This window comes from Carcharodon carcharias, chromosome 29 (genome assembly GCF_017639515.1).
Source record: "Carcharodon carcharias isolate sCarCar2 chromosome 29, sCarCar2.pri, whole genome shotgun sequence".
In the NCBI taxonomy this organism is placed as follows: Eukaryota; Metazoa; Chordata; class Chondrichthyes; order Lamniformes; family Lamnidae; genus Carcharodon; species Carcharodon carcharias.
In genome coordinates, this window is record NC_054495.1 from 5676579 (window position 1) to 5697863 (window position 21285).

A 21285-nucleotide genomic window follows, 5' to 3' on the forward strand; every position below is an offset into this window, starting at 1 on the left:
TATATATATATATATATATCTGTCTCTCTCCCACTTCTATCCGTCTCTCTCTCTCCATCTCACTCTCTCTCTCTGTCTGCCTCTCCCTCTCTCTCATTCTTTATCTGTCTGTCTGACAGCTTCTCTCTCTCTCTCTATCTGATTCTCTCCCTCTCATTCTCTATCCATCTCTCTCTCTCCAGCTGTCTCTCCTCTAGCTCTCTATCCCACTCTCGCTCACTCTATGCCTTTGTCTGTCTATCTGCATCTCTATCTCTTGTTCTCTATCTGCCCCCTTCTTCTCTCATTCTACATTCACCTCTCTCGTTCTCTCTCTCTCTCTCTCCCATTCTCTCTCTCTCTTCCTCTCATTCTCTATCTGTCTCTCTCTCTCTCCCTCCCTTTATCTGTTTCTTCCTCTCTCTCATTCTCTCTTTCTATCCATATTTCCCTCTCCTGTTCTCTCTCTGTCTCAGTTCATATGAGTTTGTCTCATGTTCCTTATTTTCCTATCACACGTTCCCTTCCTCATTCTTGCCCTGTCCACATTATTTATGCATTTCTCTCTCATTCTATTTTTTCTCCGCTGCTCGCCCAGTCTGCATCTCTTTCCAGGGGATATCCCAGCTGCTCCCACAGGGAAGTAGAAACATGGGAACGCTGGGCAACGAGAGACCCTCATCCATCTAGACCACTTCCGAGCATTCTGCTGGTCACCAAACACAATGAGAATGGGGGTCATTGACCACTCATTCTGGTCAGTCATACCAGGGATCTGCTTTCTTTAAAATAAAAAAGATACCCTTTCTAATTCTTCTGGATTTTAGAAGCCAATAAACCGCTTAATCCTATTAAGACAATGGAGCACCAGCTATGATATACAAACTTGCATTGCACCCAAGTGGGATGAAAAGGGAGTAGACACTCAGACCCCTCCCCCCCCCTCCCCCCGGGGAGCGTGAAAATCCCCATCTCCTTTTGACCTTCACACAATCCTGAAATGCTTCAAACGTTTCTGAGATGTCAAAATGCAACTGCCTGTTTTAAGCACAATGACGACGGCAGATGTGGATTAATTGAATTCCTCTTGAACGTACAGCCAGTAGGGCTTTAAGGACTGTTTACCAGGCCAGAGGCATTAAAGATCGGAATGCTGGCTGAAAGGCTGCAAAGAAGCTGTGTTCTCCCCTCTCTCTCTCTCTCTCTCTCTCTTTCTCTCTCAAAAGCATTGTGCCAGGGTTTTATTAAGTAACCAACCGGGGAAGGGAAATCTACTGCAAACTGAGACCTTAAGGGATATCTGCTGCAAGCAACTACAGTCAAGGAGAAAACTGAACAAAACAGCACAACATGGAATCACCACATTGAGACCAGCCAAAGAACAGCTAACCATATACTCCTTCATTTTACCTCCTTCATGAACTGTAAAGAAACAAGTATTGCTAAAAAAAGGAGGCATGTCTAAACTTTTCGTCTTGCACTCATCATTACACTTCACAAGAATCAGGGAGTAAACAACAATTTATACTCTACGTGAAGAGAGCGCTGATTGATTGGCAAGTGGTGTTGCCATGGAGAATGCACCAGTGATGGTCACTCACAGTTAGCTGACAAGCATTGTTTGAAATTTAAACCAGGCAGCTTGATCCTGATTGGTCAAGGCATTGCCCTGAGGAATGAATCAGCGAATGGCTGTCACTTTTTTGTTTAGATTTTGTTTAGCTGAAACAGGTGCAATGTGAGTGCGTGTCTGCAAGGAACAGGGCCCAGTGTATTAATATACATAGCTTCCAGAACATGCAAATGCACCACAAAGTGAGCCCCACTGCCGATCTTGAATTGGTTGTCAGAGTAAGTCTTAGCACATTGAGGGTTATTTACCAAATGTTGTCCAATCACAGAATCACGTTTAATGTTGGACACTGTGTTTTGAACCTTGGAAACTCGGGCTGGTCGGGTAAGGTCTGTACCCTGTCTAATGCAAGCAACAGCTGGGACATGCTGTTTGACACGATCCACCAGTCTTTGGGACATACAGCTTACAAACAATACTTGGCAGTTAATTGTCAGTCACCATCACTGGTGCATTCTCCATGGCAATGCCACTCGCCAAACAATCAGCACTCTCTTCTCATACAGTATAAATTGTTGCTTACCCCCTTATATCGGTAATCATGCAAAGTGTCCTGACGAGTGCAGAGCTTTGACATGTCTCTTTTTTCAGCATTACTCAAGCTCTGTACGATCAAACCAATATTTGTAAGAAGTTGTTAACCCTATCTTCTTGTTCTTCTATCTGTACTAATGTGTGTGTGTGTCTGCGTGTGTGTTTGTGTGTATGTGTGTGTGTGTGTATGTGTGTTTGTGTATATGTGTGTCTGTATGTGTGTGTGACTGCGTGTGTGTTTGTGTGTCTGTGTGTGTGTGTGTATGTGTGTTTGTGTATGTGTGTGTGCGTCTGTGTGTGTGTGTGTGTGTGACTGTGTTTGTGTTTGTGTGTCTGTGTCTGTGTGTGTGCGTCTGTGTGTGTGTATGTGTGACTGTGTTTGTGTTTGTGTGTCTGTGTGTGTGTGTGTGTGTTTGTGTGTGTGTGTGACTGCGTGTGTGTTTGTGTGTCTGTGTCTGTGTGTGTGTATGTGTGTGTGTGCGTGACTGCGTGTGTGTTTGTGTATCTGTGTCTGTGTATGTGTATGTATGTGTGTGTGTGTTTGTGTATGTGTATGTATGTGTGTGTGTGTTTGTGTATGTTTGTGTGTATGTGTGTGTGTGGGAGTGTGTGTGTGTGTTTGTGTATGTGTGTGTATGTGTGTGTGTCTGTGTGTGTGGAAGTGTGTATGTGTGTGTGTGTGTGGGAGTGTGTGTGTGTTTGTGTGTTTGTGTGTGTGTGTGTGCCTGTGTGTGTGTTTGTGTATGTGTGTGTGTGTGTGTGTCTGCGTGTGTGCTTGTGTATGTTTGTGTGTGTGTGGGATTGTGTCTGTGTGTGTGTATGTGTGTTTGTGTATGTGCGTGTGTGTGTATCTGTGTGTGTGGGAATGTGTATGTGTGTTTGTGTATGTGTGTGTGTGTATGTGTGTGTGGGAGTGTGTGTGTGTATGTATGTTTGTGTGTGTGTTTGTGTATGTGTGGGAGTGTGTGTGTGTGTCTGTGGTGTGTGGGAGTGTGTCTGTGTGTGTGGGAGTGTCTGTGTGTGTGAGTGTGTGTGTTTATGTGTGTGGGAGTGTGTGTGTGGGAGTGTATGTGTCTGTGTGTGTGGGGGAGTGTGTGTGTGTGTGTGTGTGTCTGTGTGTGTGGGAGTGTGTTTGTGTGTGTGTGGGAGTGTGTGTCTGTGTGTTTGTGTGTGTGTGTGTGTGTGTGTGAGTCTGTGTTTGTGTGTGTGTCTGTGTTTGTGTGTGTATGTGTGTGTGTGTTTGTTTGTGTGTGTGGGAGTGTTTGTCTGTGTGTGTGTCTGTGTTTGTGTGTGTCTGTGTGTTTGTGTGTGTGTGTGTGTGTGTGTGTGGGTGGGTGTGTGTGTCTGTGTTTGTGTCTGTGTGTGTGTGCGTGTGTGTGTGTGGGAGTGTGTGTTTGTGTGTGTGTGTTTGTGTTTGTGTGTGTGGGTGTGTGTGTGTGGGTGTGTGTGTGTGGGTGTGTGTGTCTGTGTTTGTGTCTGTGTGTGTGTGTGGGAGTGTGTGTTTGTGTGTGTGTGGGTGTGTGTGTCTGTGTTTGTGTCTGTGTGTGGGTGTGTGTGTGGGAGTGTGTGTTTGTGTGTGTGTGTGGGAGTGTTTGTGTGTGTGTGTGTGTGTGTTGGGGGGTGGGGGTGGGGATGGGAACGTGTGAGATGCATGAATGGTGGTTGCGATTTATTTAGTTTTGTTCTAATTCAGGAAATATTTTCAATAAACCCTATCTTGCTCTTTGTTTACACTCAGAAAAACTGTCTGGCTAATTCTTTACAATCTGATTGTGTAAATAGTGCGCCTTCTGCAGTGTTGGCAAAGCACATCCTCTAAATTCACAAAAAGACCCTGAGACACTCAGGACTGGAGCGGGAGAATAGGGGAGACACTTTGCCCCCTTCCCACCCCCCTCAGGTGGTTGTTACACCAGTCCGTAGCAACAGGGGTTCAACAGAGCCAGGCATGAGGCAAAGGAATTCCCCAGAGTTTCGAAACACTAGGCCCAAACTTATCTGTTCCTCCCAAGACATGTTATATCCACACACCAGCCCCAAAACATTCATAGACAGGTTCGCCAAAATGCTACTTTTCAAAAGAAATCAAGAGAAAGAAGAGACAGAGATGGATAGAAAGAGAGAAATTTTGAAAGAGGGAGAGGGAAAGAAAGAAAAATGGAGATGGAGAAAGAGAAAGAATTTGGAAGGGAGATAGAGATGGAGAGAGAATTAGCGAGATGGAGAGTGTGAAAGAAAAAGAGAGAATAGGAGGGAGGGAAAGAAAGCAGGAGAAAGGGAGAGAGAGTGGGATGGAGAGTGCGGGAGAAAGAGACAGAGAGGCGGAGAGAGAAAGAGTAGAAGAGAGAGATGTGGGAGAGAGAAAGAGAGGGATGGAGGGAGAGTTAGAGATGGAGAGAGAGTGGAAGGGTGAGAAGGAGGAGAAAGAGAAACAAAGGGATTGAGAACTAGAGAAGGTGCTAAAGGTCAAGAAAGAGAGAGACCGGGGGTGGAGAGAGGGAGAGAGAGTGATGAAGACAGAGAGAGAAAGAAAAAAGAGAGAACAGATAAAGATGGAGAGAGAGTAAGAGAGGGGGAAAAAGAGATGGAGAGAAAGACACCAGGAGAAAGACGGGTAGAGATAGAGGGAAAGGTAGAGAGAAAGAGAGAGACAAATAGTGATCGAGGGAGGGAGAGAGATAGAGATAGAGATGGAGAGAGAAAGAAAGAGACAGAGAGAGGCATGAAGCAGACGGAGGGAGCGAGAGCGAGAGAGATAGTTGAGGGTGAACACATGGGCACTCTCCCCCTCCCAGGCCTCACTCGGTAATGATTTGGAGTGGGAATGTCTGATGTAGGGAAGGGAGGTGGAGGAACTTTCTCCAGTGGAGGGGCTCAGTATCAAACATCGCCCCCTGTCGGCAGTGCTCCCATCTTACATTAAAAAGTGGGCCTTGAAACCAGAGGAGGGCCCTTCTGGCCGATGCATTGACCCCTCACCCACCCATCGCCCAGACGTGAGCAACAAATGAAAAACCCTGTCCAATCACAATCCTCCTCGACGCTTCCCAAAAGTAAAGCCACAAACTTCGACTCACGTGTCTCCGTCCTCGTCCTGCCTGGTTGCCATGGCGATGTCGGAGGCCAGGATGTCTTCCTGGGTGTGGAGTTGGAGGCAGGGCCCGGGGTGGAAGGCGGGGAGCGGGCCGATGGGGAGGGGGTGTGTGGGCACGGGGCAGATGGGAAAGGAAGTGGGTGGGAGGCAGGGCTTGCCCACACCTGTGGGAGACGGGGAAGAGGAGAAACACAACATCAGCACAGGAGGAAAACCCGCTTCCGGGGTCCGTCGTAAAACCCAACGCAAACGCTGGCAATTGCCGGCCAATTGCTTTTAAACCGCGTCCTTGTGGGAGCTTGCTGTGCGCGAATTGGCTGCTGCGTTTCCAACATTACAACAGAGGCCACATTCCAATAAGCACTTCATCGGCTGTGAAATGCCTTTGGGATATCCTGAGGTTGTGAAAGGTGCCATGGAAATGCCAGTCTTTCTCTCTCTCTATTTCCTTACTCTGTATCTAACCCCGTGCTGAACCTGTCCTGGGAGTGTTTGATGGGGACAGTATAGAGGGAGCTTTACTCTGTATCTCACCTGTGCTGTAGCTGTCCTGGGAGTGTTTGATGGGGACAGTATAGAGGGAGCTTTACTCTGTATCTCACCTGTGCTGTAGCTGTCCTGGGAGTGTTTGATGGGGACAGTATAGAGGGAGCTTTACTCTGTATCTCACCTGTGCTGTAGCTGTCCTGGGAGTGTTTGATGGGGACAGTATAGAGGGAGCTTTACTCTGTATCTCACCTGTGCTGTAGCTGTCCTGGGAGTGTTTGATGGCGACAGTGTAGAGGGAGATTTACTCTGTATCTAACCCCGTGCTGTACCTGTCCTGGGAGTGTTTGATGGGGACAGTGTAGAGGGAGCTTTACTCTGTATCTAACCCCGTGCTGTACCTGTCCTGGGAGTGTTTGATGGGGACAGTGTAGAGGGAGCTTTACTCTGTATCTAACCCCGTGCTGTACCTGTCCTGGGAGTGTTTGATGGGGACAGTGTAGAGGAAGCTTTACTCTGTATCTAACCCCGTGCTGTACCTGTCCTGGGAGTGTTTGATGGGGACAGTGTAGAGGGAGCTTTACTCTGTATCTAACCCCGTGTTGTACCTGTCCTGGGAGTGTTTGATGGGGACAGTGTAGAGGGAGCTTTACTCTGTATCTCACCTGTGCTGTATCTGTCCTGGGAGTGTTTGATGGGGACAGTGTAGAGGGAGCTTTACTCTGTATCTAACCCTGTGCTGTACCTGTCCTGGGAGTGTTTGATGGGGACAGTGAAAGGAGGGTTGGAGGGGCTGGAGGGGTTACAGAGATAGGGAGGGTTGCAGGGGCTGGAGGAGGTTATAGAGATAGGGAGGGTTGCAAGGGCTGGAGGAGGTTACAGAGATAGGGAAGGTTGCAGTGGCTGGAGGAGGTTACAGAGATAGGGAGGGGTGTAAGGACTGGAGGAGGTTACAGAGATAAGGAGGGTTGTAGGGACTGGAGGAGGTTGCAGAGATAAGGAGGGTTGTAGGAGCTGGAGGAGGTTACAGAGATAGGGAGGGTTGTAGGGGCTGGAGGAGGTTACAGAGATAGGGAGGGTTGTAGGGGCTGGAAGAGGTTACAGAGATAGGGAGGGTTGCAGCGGCTGGAGGAGGTTACAGAGATAGGAAGGGTTGTAGTGGCTGGAGGAGGTTACAGAGATAGGGAGGGTTGTAAGGACTGGATGAGGTTACAGAGACAGGGAGAGTTGTAGGGGCTGGAGGAGGTTACAGAGATAGGGAGGGTTGTAAGGACTGGAGGAGGTTACAGAGATAGGAAGGGTTGTAGCGGCTGGAGGAGGTTACAGAGATAGGGAGGGTTGTAAGGACTGGAGGAGGTTACAGAGACAGGGGGGGTTGTAGCGGCTGGAGGAGATTACAGAGATAGGGAGGGTTGTAGGGGCTGGAGGAGGTTATGGAGATAGGGAGGGTTGAAGGGGCTGAGACAGGAGCAAAGCCGGGCGATGTTACGGACGTGGGAATGGGTGGTTTTGGTGAAGGGCTTGGAGATGAGATCATAATCCAACTCGGGGTCCAGTAAGGGGGCAGTGCTTTGGACAGGTGCGTTCAGCCCTGGTGGAGCAGCAAGGGATGGAATTGGACTTGGGGGAATGGGAATTCTACAATGCATCAACATTTACATTTTGGGGGGAGTGGGGAACAAACTGAAGGCTGTGTGTAACAGCAGAGAACACAGGACTCACACCAGCCTGTTGAACCTGATTGTCCGGAGGGTTACTTGTGATCACCCTTTAATGGGATGCCAATCATCAGCAGCAAGAGCATCTAAGCAATGCACAGATGAACATGCCTCAGATTTGCATACACTGCTTTGATAGTCACCACAGGCAGTGAAAAGCGCCCGAAGTGTTCGTACATTTACCTGCAACTGAATAACATCTCAAGGCATTTCTCGTAACTGACAGATGTGCATAAGGAAGGAAGGGGCCTGATCACTGAGTCAGGGAGTGAGAATCATTAACAATCATTTCTGGGAGCATTCACCCAAGTGCGCTTTACTCTGTATCTAACCCCGTGCTGTACCTGTCCTGGGAGTGTTTGATGAGGACAGTGTAGAGGGAGCTTTACTCTGTATCTAACCCCGTGCTGTACCTGTCCTGGGAGTGTTTGATGGGGACAGTGTAGAGGGAGCTTTACTCTGTATCTAACCCCGTGCTGTACCTGTCCTGGGAGTTTTGATGGGGACAGTGTAGAGGGAGCTTTACTCTGTATCTAACCCATGCTGTACCTGTCCTGGGAGTGTTTGATGGGGACAGTGAAAGGAGGGTTGGAGGGACTGGAGGGGTTACAGAGATAGGGAGGGTTGGAGGTGCTGGAGGAGGTTACAGAGATAGGGAGGGTTGCAGGGGCTGGAGGATGTTACAGAGATAGGGAGGGTTGCAGGGGCTGGAGGAGGTTACAGAGATAGGGAAGGTTGCAGTGGCTGGAGGAGGTTACAGAGATAGGGAGGGGTGTAATGACTGGAGGAGGTTACAGAGGTAAGGAGGATTGTAGGGACTATAGGAGGTTACAGAGATAAGGAGGGTTGTAGGAGCTGGAGGAGGTTACAGAGATAGGGAGGGTTGTAGGGGCTGGAGGAGGTTACAGAGATAGGGAGGGTTGTAGGGGCTGGAAGAGGTTACAGAGATAGGGAGGGTTGCAGCGGCTGGAGGAGGTTACAGAGATAGGAAGGGTTGTAGCGGCTGGAGGAGGTTACAGAGATAGGGGGGGTTGTAGCGGCTGGAGGAGATTACAGAGATAGGGAGGGTTGTAGGGGCTGGAGGAGGTTATGGAGATAGGGAGGGTTGAAGGGGCTGAGACAGGAGCAAAGCCGGGCGATGTTACGGACGTGGGAATGGATGGTTTTGGTGAAGGGCTTGGAGATGAGATCATAATCCAACTCGGGGTCCAGTAAGGGGGCAGTGCTTTGGACAGGTGCGTTCAGCCCTGGGGGAGCAGCAAGGGATGGAATTGGACTTGGGGGAATGGGAATTCTGCAATGCATCAACATTTACATTTTGGGGGGAGTGGGGAACAAACTGAAGGCTGTGTGTAACAGCAGAGAACACAGGACTCACACCAGCCTGTTGAACCTGATTGTCCGGAGGGTTACTTGTGATCACCCTTTAATGGGATGCCAATCATCAGCAGCAAGAGCATCTAAGCAATGCACAGATGAACATGCCTCAGATTTGCATACACTGCTTTGATAGTCACCACAGGCAGTGAAAAGCGCCCGAAGTGTTCGTACATTTACCTGCAACTGAATAACATCTCAAGGCATTTCTCGTAACTGACAGATGTGCATAAGGAAGGAAGGGGCCTGATCACTGAGTCAGGGAGTGAGAATCGTTAACAATCATTTCTGGGAGCATTCACCCAAGTGCGCTTTACTCTGTATCTAACCCCGTGCTGTACCTGTCCTGGGAGTGTTTGATGAGGACAGTGTAGAGAGAGATTTACTCTGTATCTAACCCCGTGCTGTACCTGTCCTGGGAGTGTTTGATGGGGACAGTGTAGAGGGAGCTTTACTCTGTATCTAACCCATGCTGTACCTGTCCTGGGAGTGTTTGATGGGGACAGTTTAGAGGGATCTTTACTCTGTATCTCACCCTCTGCTGTACCTGTCCTGTGAGTGTTTGATGGGGGCAGTGTAGAGGGAGCTTTACTCTGTACCTAACCCCGTGCTGTACCTGTCCTGGGAGTGTTTGATGGGGACAGTGTAGAGGAAGCTTTACTCTGTATCTAACCCCGTGCTGTACCTGTCCTGGGAGTGTTTGATGGGGACAGTGTAGAGGGAGCTTTACTCTGTATCTAACCCCATGCTGTACCTGTCCTGGGAGTGTTTGATGGGGATAGTGTAGAGGGAGCTTTACTCTGTATCTAACCCTGTGTTGTACCTGTCCTGGGAGTGTTTGATGGGGACAGTGTAGAGGGAGCTTTACTCTGTATCTAACCCCGTGCTGTACCTGTCCTGGGAGTGTTTGATGACTGTGGAGCCGTCATGACCCCGGGCTTGTGTTTGTGTATTTTGATATGCTGTTGCTAAAAAAACCCCCCAGCTTTAATTAATCCAACGTTTCACATGATAAAACAATCGAGTGAAAGTGAGGGGAATTTGAGACAATTGCATGCTCCAGCGCTCTGTGTGCCTGTCTGGCCAACGTTGTGGCGTTTCCTTTTGCACACAGGGTCTCAGAACCATGAGGAATTGACAAGCAGGCGCCTGGAAAGCCCCCACATAGATCTCACGTGACCGGCCGACAAGCCCCAGCCAGAGACAGTGATCCAGACAGATTCTCTGTTCTCCATTGCTGTTCTACCTCCAGCCGATGGACCGGGCACAGGACTGGCCGCTTGCGGGGACTCGCTCATGAATGGTTCCGCGGCCGGGGTACTGTCTGCTGCAGCTCAGTGGGTGGCCCTCTCACCACCCACCACCCCCACCTCTCCGAGTCGCAAGATCATGGGTTCAAGTCCTACTCAGGGAGCTCGAGGGGGTGGCCTAGAGGTATTGTCACCAACCTGGTGTTCTCGGGACACCAGAGTGACTCTCTGGGGACGTGGGTTCGAATCTCACAGCACCAGAATTAATAAGTCTGATGATGGCTATGCAACCATTGTTAATTGTTGTAAAAGCCCCATCTGGTACATTAACCCCCTTTGGGGAAGGAAAGAAAATCCATACGTGACTCCGGACCCCAGCAATGTGTGTTTGACTCTTAAACTTTCCTCCAAACAAGGACAATTAGGGATGGGTAATAAATAGCCACCCACAGCCCTTGAATGCATTTTTAAAAATATAGAATTGAGACTGACCGAGTACTGCCCTTTGGGAGGGTCAAAACCGAGGGAGTGTTGGAGGGTCAGTACTGAGGGAGTGCTGCACTGTCAGAGGGTCAGTACTGAGGGAGTGCTGCACTGTCAGAGGGTCAGTACTGAGGGAGTGCTGCATTGTCAGAGGGTCAGTCCTGAGGGAGTGCTGCACTGTCAGAGGGTCAGTACTGAGGGAGTGCTGCACTGTCAGAGGGTCAGTACTGAGGGAGTGCTGCACTGTCAGAAGGTCAGTACTGAGGGAGTGCTGCACTGTCGGAGGGTCAGTACTGAAGGAGGGCTGCACTGTCGGAGGGTCAGCAGTGAGGGAGTGCTGCACTGTCGGAGGGTCAGCACTGAGGGAGTGCTGCACTGTCGGAGGGTCAGTACTGAGGGAGTGCTGCACTGTCAGAAGGTCAGTACTGAGGGAGTGCTGCACTGTCGGAGGGTCAATACTGAGGGAGTGCTGCAGTTTCTGAGCTGCCAGGGATTAGGTGAAACATTAAACCAAGGCACTGCCTGCTGTCTCAGCTCGACGCTGTGGCTGTGACTGTTATTTGAAGTAGGGGGATTTCTTTGTGATCTCCTGGGTCTAATGTTAACATCATCAACAAACAGATCAAGTGTGAGTTTACTGTGCAGAATGTTCCTGCCACTGTTCCTATATTATAACCGTGACCAAACTTCTAACCAATGTCACTGGCTCCCAGGTGCTTTGACTTATGTGATTTGTCCATGGTGCTCTCTCAACACAGCTCCAGGCCCATGGTGAACACAATAGTGAGCAAGTGGAACGAGAACCTTTCTCTCTCTCTCGGTCTCTCCCTCTGTCTCTTTACCTTTCTATCTTTTTCTTCTTGTCTCTATCTCGCTCTCTCTCTCCCACTTCCTCACTCCCACTTGTCTCACTTTCCCCCTCCCTCACTCTCCGTCTCCTTCACTCTCCCCCTACCCAGCTCTCCCCCTCCCTCACTGTCCTCCACCCTCACTCCCTCCCTCAGTCTTGCCCACACTCACTTTCCCCCTCCCTCACTCTCCCCTCCCTCACTTCCTCCCTCAGGCTCTCCTCCGACCCTCAGTCTCTCCTCCCTCACTCTCCTCCTCCCTCGTTGCTCCCCTCGATCACTCTCCCCCTCTCTCACTCTCCTCCTCCCTCATTGCCCCCCTCAATCACTCTCCCGCTCCCTCACTCTCCTCCTCCCTCATTCCCCCCTCAATCACTCTCCCGCTCCCTCACTCCCCTCCTCCCTCATTGCCCCCCTCGATCACTCTCCCGCTCCCTCACTCTCCTCCTCCCTCATTGCCCCCCTCGATCACTCTCCCACTCCCTCACTCTCCTCCTCCCTCATTGCTCCCCCGATCACTCTCCTCCTCCCTTACTCTCCTCCTCCCTCTTTGCCCCCCTCAATCACTCTCCTGCTCCCCCAAATCACCCTCTTTCGGCCTAAAACTGGGACCTTCAGTTCCCTGTGGCGACCTGCACACTGACCACCGCTGACCCCTGACCCTGCCCCTAAAGTGCTCACCTCCCTGCCCCTCCCCCCACCCTTCCCCCTTACCCCCACCCCACCCCCCCCCCCCCGGAAAACTCAACATTCAGCTCCGACCTTCTGTTCATTAGTAGGGCCAGGTCGGAGAGCAGGGGGTCAGGTGACTTGGCCTTTGAGTGACCTCACCTGAGTTGGCATGACCTCCACTCATTCAGCGCTCTTTAACATCGAAGCTGTTCAAGCTGGCGTTGGAGGAGGGGTGGTGGTGCAGAGGAGGCAGTGGGGGGGGTTGACCAGTGCCTGTCGAACCCTCACAGGTTTGACAGGGCTGGAGCCAACAACTATACCCACAGCCTATGAGCCTGAGGAGCACTGCCACAGGAGGACCCACCAAGGCTCCTTGGGCAGCCCCTCCCAAACCCACGACCACTGCTATCGAGAGGTCTGAGGGCAGCAGACACATGGGGAACACCACCACCTGGAAGTTCCCCTCCAAACCACCCACCATCCTGACTTGGAAATATATCGGCCGTTCCTTTACTGTCGCTGGGTCAAAACCCTGGAACTCCCTCCCTAACAGCGCTGTGGGTGTACCTACACCACATGGGCTGCAGCGGCTCAAGAAGGCAGCTCACCTCCACCTTGTCAAGGGGCAATTAGGGATGGGCAATAAATGCTGGCCCAGCCAGCGAAGCCCACATCCTAGTGACTGTGTTTCTTACAAAATACTTCAGGTCACTCACACCACAGGGAAAGCACTGGTGGTGAGGAAGTAGCTTCAACATTTAAAGGCACAGCATACCACCTTAACGATACACACACACACCCACACACACATATAAAGACTCAAACACACAGACAGTTACACACACACACACACACACACACACACACACACACACACACACACACACACACACACACACACACAGACTCATAGACTTAAACACACAGACAGATACACACACACATACATAGACTCAAACACACAGATACATGCACACACATACATAGACTCAAACACACAGAGAGGTACACACACACATACATAGACTCAAACACACAGATACACGCACACACATACATAGACTCAAACACACAGACAGATACACACACACACATACATAGACTCAAACACACAGACAGATACACACACACACATACATAGACTCAAACACACAGACAGACAAACACACACACACACACACATACACTGACTTAAACACACAGGCAGATACACACACAGACACACGCGCACACACACATACACACAAACTCACTTACACACAGACTCACACAGACACGGATTCACACACATACTCACAGACCCAGATACACATACACAAACGCACACACACAGTAATACATACTCACATACACACACACACACAGTCATACACACACACACTCACAGAATCAAACACACAGACAGATACACACACGCGCGCACACACACACAGACAAACACACTCACACAGACACGGATTCACACACATACACACAGACCCAGACACACACACACACACAATTATACGTACTCACTCACACACATACGCCCACGCACACACACACATGGAGACAGTGATCAGGAGAGGGATGGGTCACTTAAGAGGGGAAATCTCTGTCCAGAACATTGCCCTCCCCCCCACCCCACCAGTCTCTTCCCAGCCTGTTCCCTCCCCCCATACCCCTGCAGGGGGCAGTGCCCATTTAGTACCAGCTACAGGGATGTCAGTCAGCAGAATGAGGGTCTTACCTGTGTAGCACGGGACCTGTAGCCTGTAGGGCATGTATATGGACTCCATGTAGGGGTATCCATTGGCGCTCGGCAGAGGGTTGGCCAGGAGCTGTTGTTGACCCCCACCGCAGTAGCTGAAAGTGTCCTGGGGCTCATCTTTCAACCGCACGGGCTCCTGGTGGTCGGCGCGAGTTGGCACGCTCTCCTCCGGCAGGCAAGGCGCTTTCGAAGGGGCGGGGGGCTTCTCCTCTCTCTCCGCGGTGTAGGGTCTCTTCCTGGGCGGCAGGGAGATGCGGGGCCTGTTGGGCGCCCGGTGGCCCCCTTCGCCCGCCGGCTCCGAGGCCGGCCCTCTCCTTGCCCCTCCCTCGCCCGCCCTGGCGTCTGGTGGGTTGCCCACCTCCACTTCCTCCTCCTCCTCCACCTCCTCCTCCTCCTCCTCCTCCTCCTCCTCCTCCTGGCGCTCCGTCCTCTCTCCCCACTTCCTCCTCCGGCCGGGTCCGGCCTGCGCCCGCTGGTGCCAGCGCCCCCTGCCGGCGCCGGCCGTCGTCCACTCCGCCGGGACCCCCGGCCTCTCCTGGCACTGGCCCCTCCTCAGTCGCAGGTCCAGCGGGGCCGGGCACACCTGCTGCTGCTGCTGCTCCATGGCGCGGAGCGATGCCAACCGCTCGGTGGGCACGACAGAGCCGGGATTCACGCACATGGGGAAAGGGTAGGCAACCAGGGTCCCCTTGGTGGCCAGGGCGCTCGCTCCGCTGCTGTCCTAAGCGATAGGACCCTCACCAGCTCAGCTCAGGCAACCGGGGAAGCCATGAATTGGGGGTGGGGGGGTGGGGGTGGGGGTGGGAGGGTTGGGGGGAGGTGGGTTAGAAGTGGGTGGCCAGCTGATAAGACACCGGCTGCCAGGGGTGTTGACTGCAGAGAGACTGAAAGCCCAGCAATGCTCAACTCTCGCTGCAAACACTTCCAGAAACACTGAAGTGGCTCATCAGCTGAACTCTTTCACAACACTGGTAAGTTGAGTCTGCTCAGATGCTCTTCCCCCTCCTCTCTCTCTCTCTCTCTCTCTCTCTCTCTCTCACACACACACTCACTCACTCACTCTCTCTCTGCAAATTCACAATGAGCGATCGGAAGTCAAACTGAAAGAAAATAATGCTGGAGGGACTTCCCCTTTTGCTGATTTATTATTGGGCAGAGTGAGAGCAGGAAAAGGGCGGACTCTCAAAGAAACTCTTCAATTGTCTTAGCTGCTCCTCTTCCCCTCCCCGCCTCCTCCTCCCCCCACCACCCCTCCTCCCCCCCACCCCCCCCCACCACCCTACCATGGCAGTGTGTGTGGTGGTGATGGGGGGTGGGGCGGGGAGGTTATACAGGGAATGTCAGTCTGGCCTGAGGTGACGGAACCCCCTCAGAGCTGGGCTAAGAGTTCCCCGGGATCCCCCCCCCCCCTCCCCTCTCTCACCTCCAGCTCTAACTCACCGGCCTGATTCCGGTGGGGCATCACCACCCCCACCGCCCCACCCCCCCCAACCCCAGGGGTGAAGGCCAGGACAACTCACTGGATGCCATGCCAGCTGGGTATTAACCCTCCCCTGCCCCTCACCCTCTACTCTCCCACCTCCACCCCCCCCCACCCCCACCCCACCATCGCTCCCTCCCTCACTTCTCACTCCCTCCCTCACCCCCTCCCTCCCTCACTCACTCCTTCCCTCACTGACACCTCCCTCGCTCAATCCCTCACTCCTTCCCACCCTCACCCCCTACCTCACTCACTCCCTTCCTCCGCCCCCTCCCTCACTCCCTCTCTCTTTCACTCACTCCTTCCCTTTCTGACACCTCCCTCCCCCAGTCACTCCCTACCTCACTCACATTTAGCCTCACTACCTCACTCATTCCCTCAATCCCTCACTCTCTCTCCTACCCCCACTCCTACCAACATATATTCCCTCCCTCACTCCCTCCCTCACTCCCTCCCTCACTCTCTTTCCCTCCCTACCTATAACTCCTGCACTGCCCTTTTACACTGAGCCCAACCTGACTGGAGCCTGACTTCGGACTTACTCCAGACTGACTCCATACTAACTCCAGAATGACTACAGATTGACTGCAGACTCACTCCAGTCTGACTTCACACTCACTCCAGGCTCACTGCAGACTGACTACACATTGACTCCAGACTGACTCCAAACTGACTACAGACTCACTCCAGACTGACTCGAGACTCACTCCAGACTGACCCCAGTCTGGCTTCAAACTCACTCCAGACTGACTCCGGATTCACTCCGGACTCAATCCAGAATAACTCCAGACTGGCTCTGGGTCGCTCAGGGAAGCCGCCTCTGATCACAGATACCTGGGAAGCAGCCGGAATCCCGGGAATATTCCCGTGACATATCCCGTTGATTGTTCACAGACCCAGTGGACATCCCCCTTGGATAATGAGCACCTGAGCAACTGAGGCCAAAACTGATCCCACCCACTCAAATCCTGAGAAAATTAACAAGTCAAACAGACAATGAGGTATTTAATATTCCGAGAACTCTCAGAATACTTACTTAATACACTTCCTGGATCTTATTGCTCAATGCTTTGGGCACAGATTGTGAGAAGCAGGATATCACAAACAGATAGAATGAAAGGGGAAATCAGATAAAGGAGTGAGGCTTATCACAAAGTGTCCCAGTCCAACATTATATTGGAGGTGGCAATTAAGATGGAGATTAACACTTTCACCCACCTCTCCCAGTTACAGGCGCCAGGCAGCCTGGTCCCAATGGAGGGGATTAACCCTTTCACCCACGTCTCCCAGGTACAGGCAGCCTGTTCCCTGTGGAGGGGATTAACCTTTTCACCCACCTCTCCCCAGTTATAGGCGCCAGGCAGCCTGTTTCCAGTGGACTGGATTAACCCTTTCACCCACCTCTTCCCAGCTACAGACATCGGACAGCCTGTTCCCACTGGAGGGGATTAACCCTTTCACCCACCTCTCCCCAGTTACAGACATCGGGCAGCCTGTTCCCACTGGAGGGAATTAACCCTTTCACCCACCTCTCCCCAGTTACAGACATCGGGCAGCCTGTTCCCGGTGGAGTGGATTAACCCTTTCACCCACCTCTCCCCAGTTACAGACATCGGGCAGCCTGTTCCCAGTGGAGGGGATTAACCCTTTCACTCACCTCTCCCCAGTTCCCAGTCCCAGCATGTACTTGGCAGCATTAAACTTTGTGCTTTGGTAGAGCAGTCAGCTCCTCCCTCTGCTGGTCAGATAGCAGATCACACACAGCAGCACTTGCATTTATCTGTCCCCCTTCTGCTTTCTCTCTCTCAGTCACTCTCTGTCGCTCTGTCTCTCTCTCACTGTCCCTCTATCGTTCTCTCTCTTCTTTTATTTTGTGACTCGCTGTCTCTGGCTCACTCTGTGTCTCTCGCTGTCTCACTCACTGTCTCTCTCTCTCTGTCTGTCTCTCTATATCTCTCTCACTGTCTCTGTCTGTCTCTCTATCCTCCATGTCTCTCTCACTCTCTATATGTCTCTCTCACTGTCTCACTCTCTAAGTCTCTCTCACTGTTTCTGCCTTTCTCCCTCCCTCTATATCTCTCTCACTGTCTCTCTCTGTCTCTCTCTCTACGTCCCTCTCTCTGTCTCTCTCTCTCTCTCTTTATCACTCCTTTATGTCTCCGCATCTCACCATCTCACTCCATCCTCTCTACCAGATTCTCTTTCTGTCTCTTTCTCACTGTCTTTCTCTCCCTCTGTCTCTATTTCTCTCTCTTTCTGCCTCTCTATGTCATGGTCTCTCTCTCTCTCCCTGTCTCTCTCTCTTTACCTCTGTCTCTATCACTTTCTTTCTGAAAGTTGGAAAGGCAGAACCAATATTTGTCACAGTGAAAGTAAATGGCAGACCTGTTAGAATGGAAGTGGAGACAGGAGCTTCCATTACAGTAATTGTGGAAAATACCTACAGATATCTGAATAAAGTTGAGCATTAATTAGATTTAGAAGAAATAGCTTCCAAACTAAAAACCTACAGGGGTGAAACCATTCAAGTAAAAGGCATAAGAAGAGTAACTGTCCATTATGGAAGCTAATCGGCAAAGCTACCAGTGTTGGTATTGAGAGGTGGAGTTCCAAGCCTCCTCCGGTGAAACTGGCCAAGGGAAATCAACTTTGATTGGCCACTGAGATTCCAAAAGGAAGCTGGAAACGTTCCTGTTTTGGAGAAGGAGTGTGTGAGGGCTCAACAGTTTGGAGAAAGGCAGGCTGCCATGAGCCAAGACATTGTAGGTCAGCAGAAGGAACTTGAAGAGATGCCGCTTGATGACAGAGTTCGAGACGGGGTGAGCAACCTTTGCGGGGAGAAAGAAAACCCGTCAACGGGCCCTCACGCCCGACAGGAGGCCCTCAGGCCAAAGTTTGTACCTCCAGAGAGAAACAGAAAGGATTCAGCACCTCTCCCAGCAAGCTGAAGGACGAGTTGGCGGAGAAGACTCAGCAATGTGCAATTTTCCGGGAGGCAGCACACAAACACGGAAAAAGATTCGGAACGAGCTGCAGAATCAGTGAGGTGAAGCCAAAGAGGCTTTGGGAGCAAAAGTCACCGAATTTTCCAAGAAGCAGATAGACAATGACATTTTGGGATACTCAGCCACTGAGTTCACTCAAGTCGAGCTTATGCCGGAGAGTAGTCGGGCCAATATTGAGGTTGAAAAGACGGGCGAGATTGCAGTCAGCGCTAGAAAGAGGGCACAAAGACACAAATAATGCTTTAACTCTGGCAGTATATGAACACACTTTCGTTCACAGGCCTGGCCATCAGATCAGAAACGCCGGTGTACTGAGTACTGAGTCACCTGGCTTGGCAAGAAAGTAATGAGGATGTCCCAGTTCCACAGGAACTTGCTTCATTGTTAAATTTCTTAGATCCCTCGCCGGTTTGTGCTCGACAGGTCAGAGACTGGACAAGTCGGGACCCGGTCCTGTCTGAAGTGCGAGAACAAGCGCTACCCGGTGGGTCACGGGAACCCATACCTGACGAAATGAAGCCGTGCGTCAACAGGAAGACATGAAATAACCAGCCAGGGATGGCACCTTGTTGTGGGGAGCTGGAGTGACAGTTCCTCCGCAGGGAACGCTGTTAATTGAACTACACAGCGCACATCCAGGAATACCCTGAAGGAAGACCATAGCGCGCAGCTACCTATGGTGGAGAAACAGAAAATTTAGTGAAGAATTGTATACAATGTCAGCCACTGCGACAGTTGCCTTCAACAGCTCCGTTACACCCTTGGGAGTGACCAGGAAGACTATGGGTGCGGTTACACCTTGGCTATGTGACCTTCCTTGGGAACAATGTTTCTGCTCATTGTCGATGCCCATTCAAAATGGATGGGCACATCAGAGGTAGAATCACCAACATCCACTGCTACAATTGAGAAGAGACGTCAGGGTTTTGCCATTCACGGACTACCAGAAGCAGTCGTTTCCGATAACGGCACAGCACTTACCAGTGCTGAGTTTCAATGGTTTATCAGCCTCAACGGTATCACTCGTGTAAAAACTGCACCGTACCCACCCTTCCTCAAATGGACTAGCCAAAGCAGCGGTTCAAACATTCAAGCTTGAAGAAGCTAACTGGAAATTACTTAATAACCAAGCTAGCACACTTTCTTGTCCATTATCTGACCACCCCCCACCACCCCCCCACAACAACAGGTATGACACCTGCAGAATTACAGGTGAACCCACCATCTTAGGGTGGGGTTAAGTTTAATGATGCTGAATTTAGAGGGGAAGGTGGAAAGGAGTCAGGGAAGCCGGAAAACTGGACACGACTGGCACAGCCGTGAGAGGGAATTAACCATGGGAGAGCCGGTAAACGCAAAGAACTTCAGGGAAGAACCAAAGTGGTTACCGGGTGAAATAGGTGCGGTGACTGGACCTCTACCTTAGCACGTGGAGGTGGAAGGTCGAGTCATAGGGAGACATGCGGATCATCGAAGGAAGAGAAAGACAAATCACCAAGAAATGGTGCCACCAGTATTCATGGCCAGCTCAGTGTTTCCTGTTGAGACAACTCGAAACAGTACCGCCACATCGATTGCTCCTTCATGAGTGGAGGATACTGCAGGAGCTCATTGAAGCGTCTGATGTTCAGACAACAGAAAAGGAGGTTCCTGATGAGGTATCTGAAGCTGTGGAGCTGAGACGTCCTACACACATAAGGAAAGCCCCAGAAAGGCTGAATTTGTAAATGACTTATCTGTGTTAATATTTTGTTGTCTAGAGAAAATTGTACTTGTAAATATAAAAATTATATCCAAGTAAAGGGGGAGGGATGTGGTAATTGTGGTTTTTATCTGATGTGTAATATAAACTTTAAGAAAAATGCTTGTTAAGGAAGGTCACATGATCTTTAATACCCAATAGGAAAGTAGCATGGGCTACCTCAGTAGTTAGTAGTTAGTGATGTAGAGATAGAGTTTGAAGTGAAAGCACACGTGTAGTTGCTGCTGAGTCCCTTTGTAAATAAACTGGAAGTTTTCCACCTAAGAAGTGTCTGCTGATCAACTCTATCAACCAACTCGGCTACCTCTCATAACAAACTGGCAATGAGGATTCACAGGATCCAGCAGGCAACAAATGCTGGCCTGGCCAATGACACCCGCATCCGATGAGTTGATAAAGAAGGAAGAAGGAACGAAGGATAATTCGGACTAAAAGCAGCACGGATTTATTCAGGGCAGTTAAAGCGCTTGAGGCTATTTGATGAGTTAACAGAGAGGGTTGATGAGGGCAATGCTGTCGAGGTGGTGTACATGGGCTTCCAAAAAGTGTTTGATAAAGTTCAGCACAACAGACCTGTGAGCAAAGTTAGAGCTCCTGGGAGAAAAGGGACTATAGTAACATGGTGGCTGAGTGAGAGGAAACAGAGAGTAGTGGTAAATGGGTATTTTTCGAACTAGGGGAAGACACATAACGGAGAGCCCCAGGGGTCTGTACAGCTTTTCTGAACCTAGATTAATGACTTAGATTTGGGTGTACAGGGCCCAATTGCAAAATTTGGGAACAACACAAAACTCAGAAGTATTGTGAGCATTGAGACAGATAGTGTGGACTGCAAGAGGACTTGGACAAACTAGTGGAATGAGTGGACATGTGGCACTCATGTGAAATTTAACAGAGAAATGTGAAGCACTTTTTTATTCCTTCATTGGATGTGGGCTTCGCTGGCTGGGCCCAGCATTTATTGCCCATCCTTAATTGCCCCTTGAGAAGGTGGTGGTGAGCTTCCTTCTTGAACCGCTGTAGTCCCATGTGGTGTAGGTACACCCACAGTGCTGTTAGGGAGGGAATTTCAGGATTTTGACCCAGTGACAGTGAAGGAACAGCCAATATATTTCCAAGTCAGCATGGTGAGTGACTTGGAGGGGAACTTCCAGGTGGTGGTGTTCCCCATGTGTCTGCTGCTCTTGTCCTTCTAGATGGTAGTGGTTGTGGGT

General features: G+C 50.8%; 1 protein-coding gene across 1 annotated transcript in view; it reads right to left on the bottom strand.

The window, feature by feature from the left end:
* Window positions 1-16725, bottom strand: part of bcl3 (BCL3 transcription coactivator) — a 96753-nt gene extending 80028 nt beyond the window's left edge. The window contains exons 1-4 of the mRNA XM_041176693.1: window positions 16642-16725; window positions 14288-14545; window positions 13804-14197; window positions 5224-5404 (exon numbers count right to left, since the gene is read on the bottom strand). Coding sequence (XP_041032627.1) covers window positions 5224-5404; window positions 13804-14197; window positions 14288-14545; window positions 16642-16725 — 917 coding nt within the window. The remainder of the gene's footprint in view (window positions 1-5223; window positions 5405-13803; window positions 14198-14287; window positions 14546-16641) is intronic.
* Between the last annotated feature and the right edge of the window lie 4560 nt (window positions 16726-21285).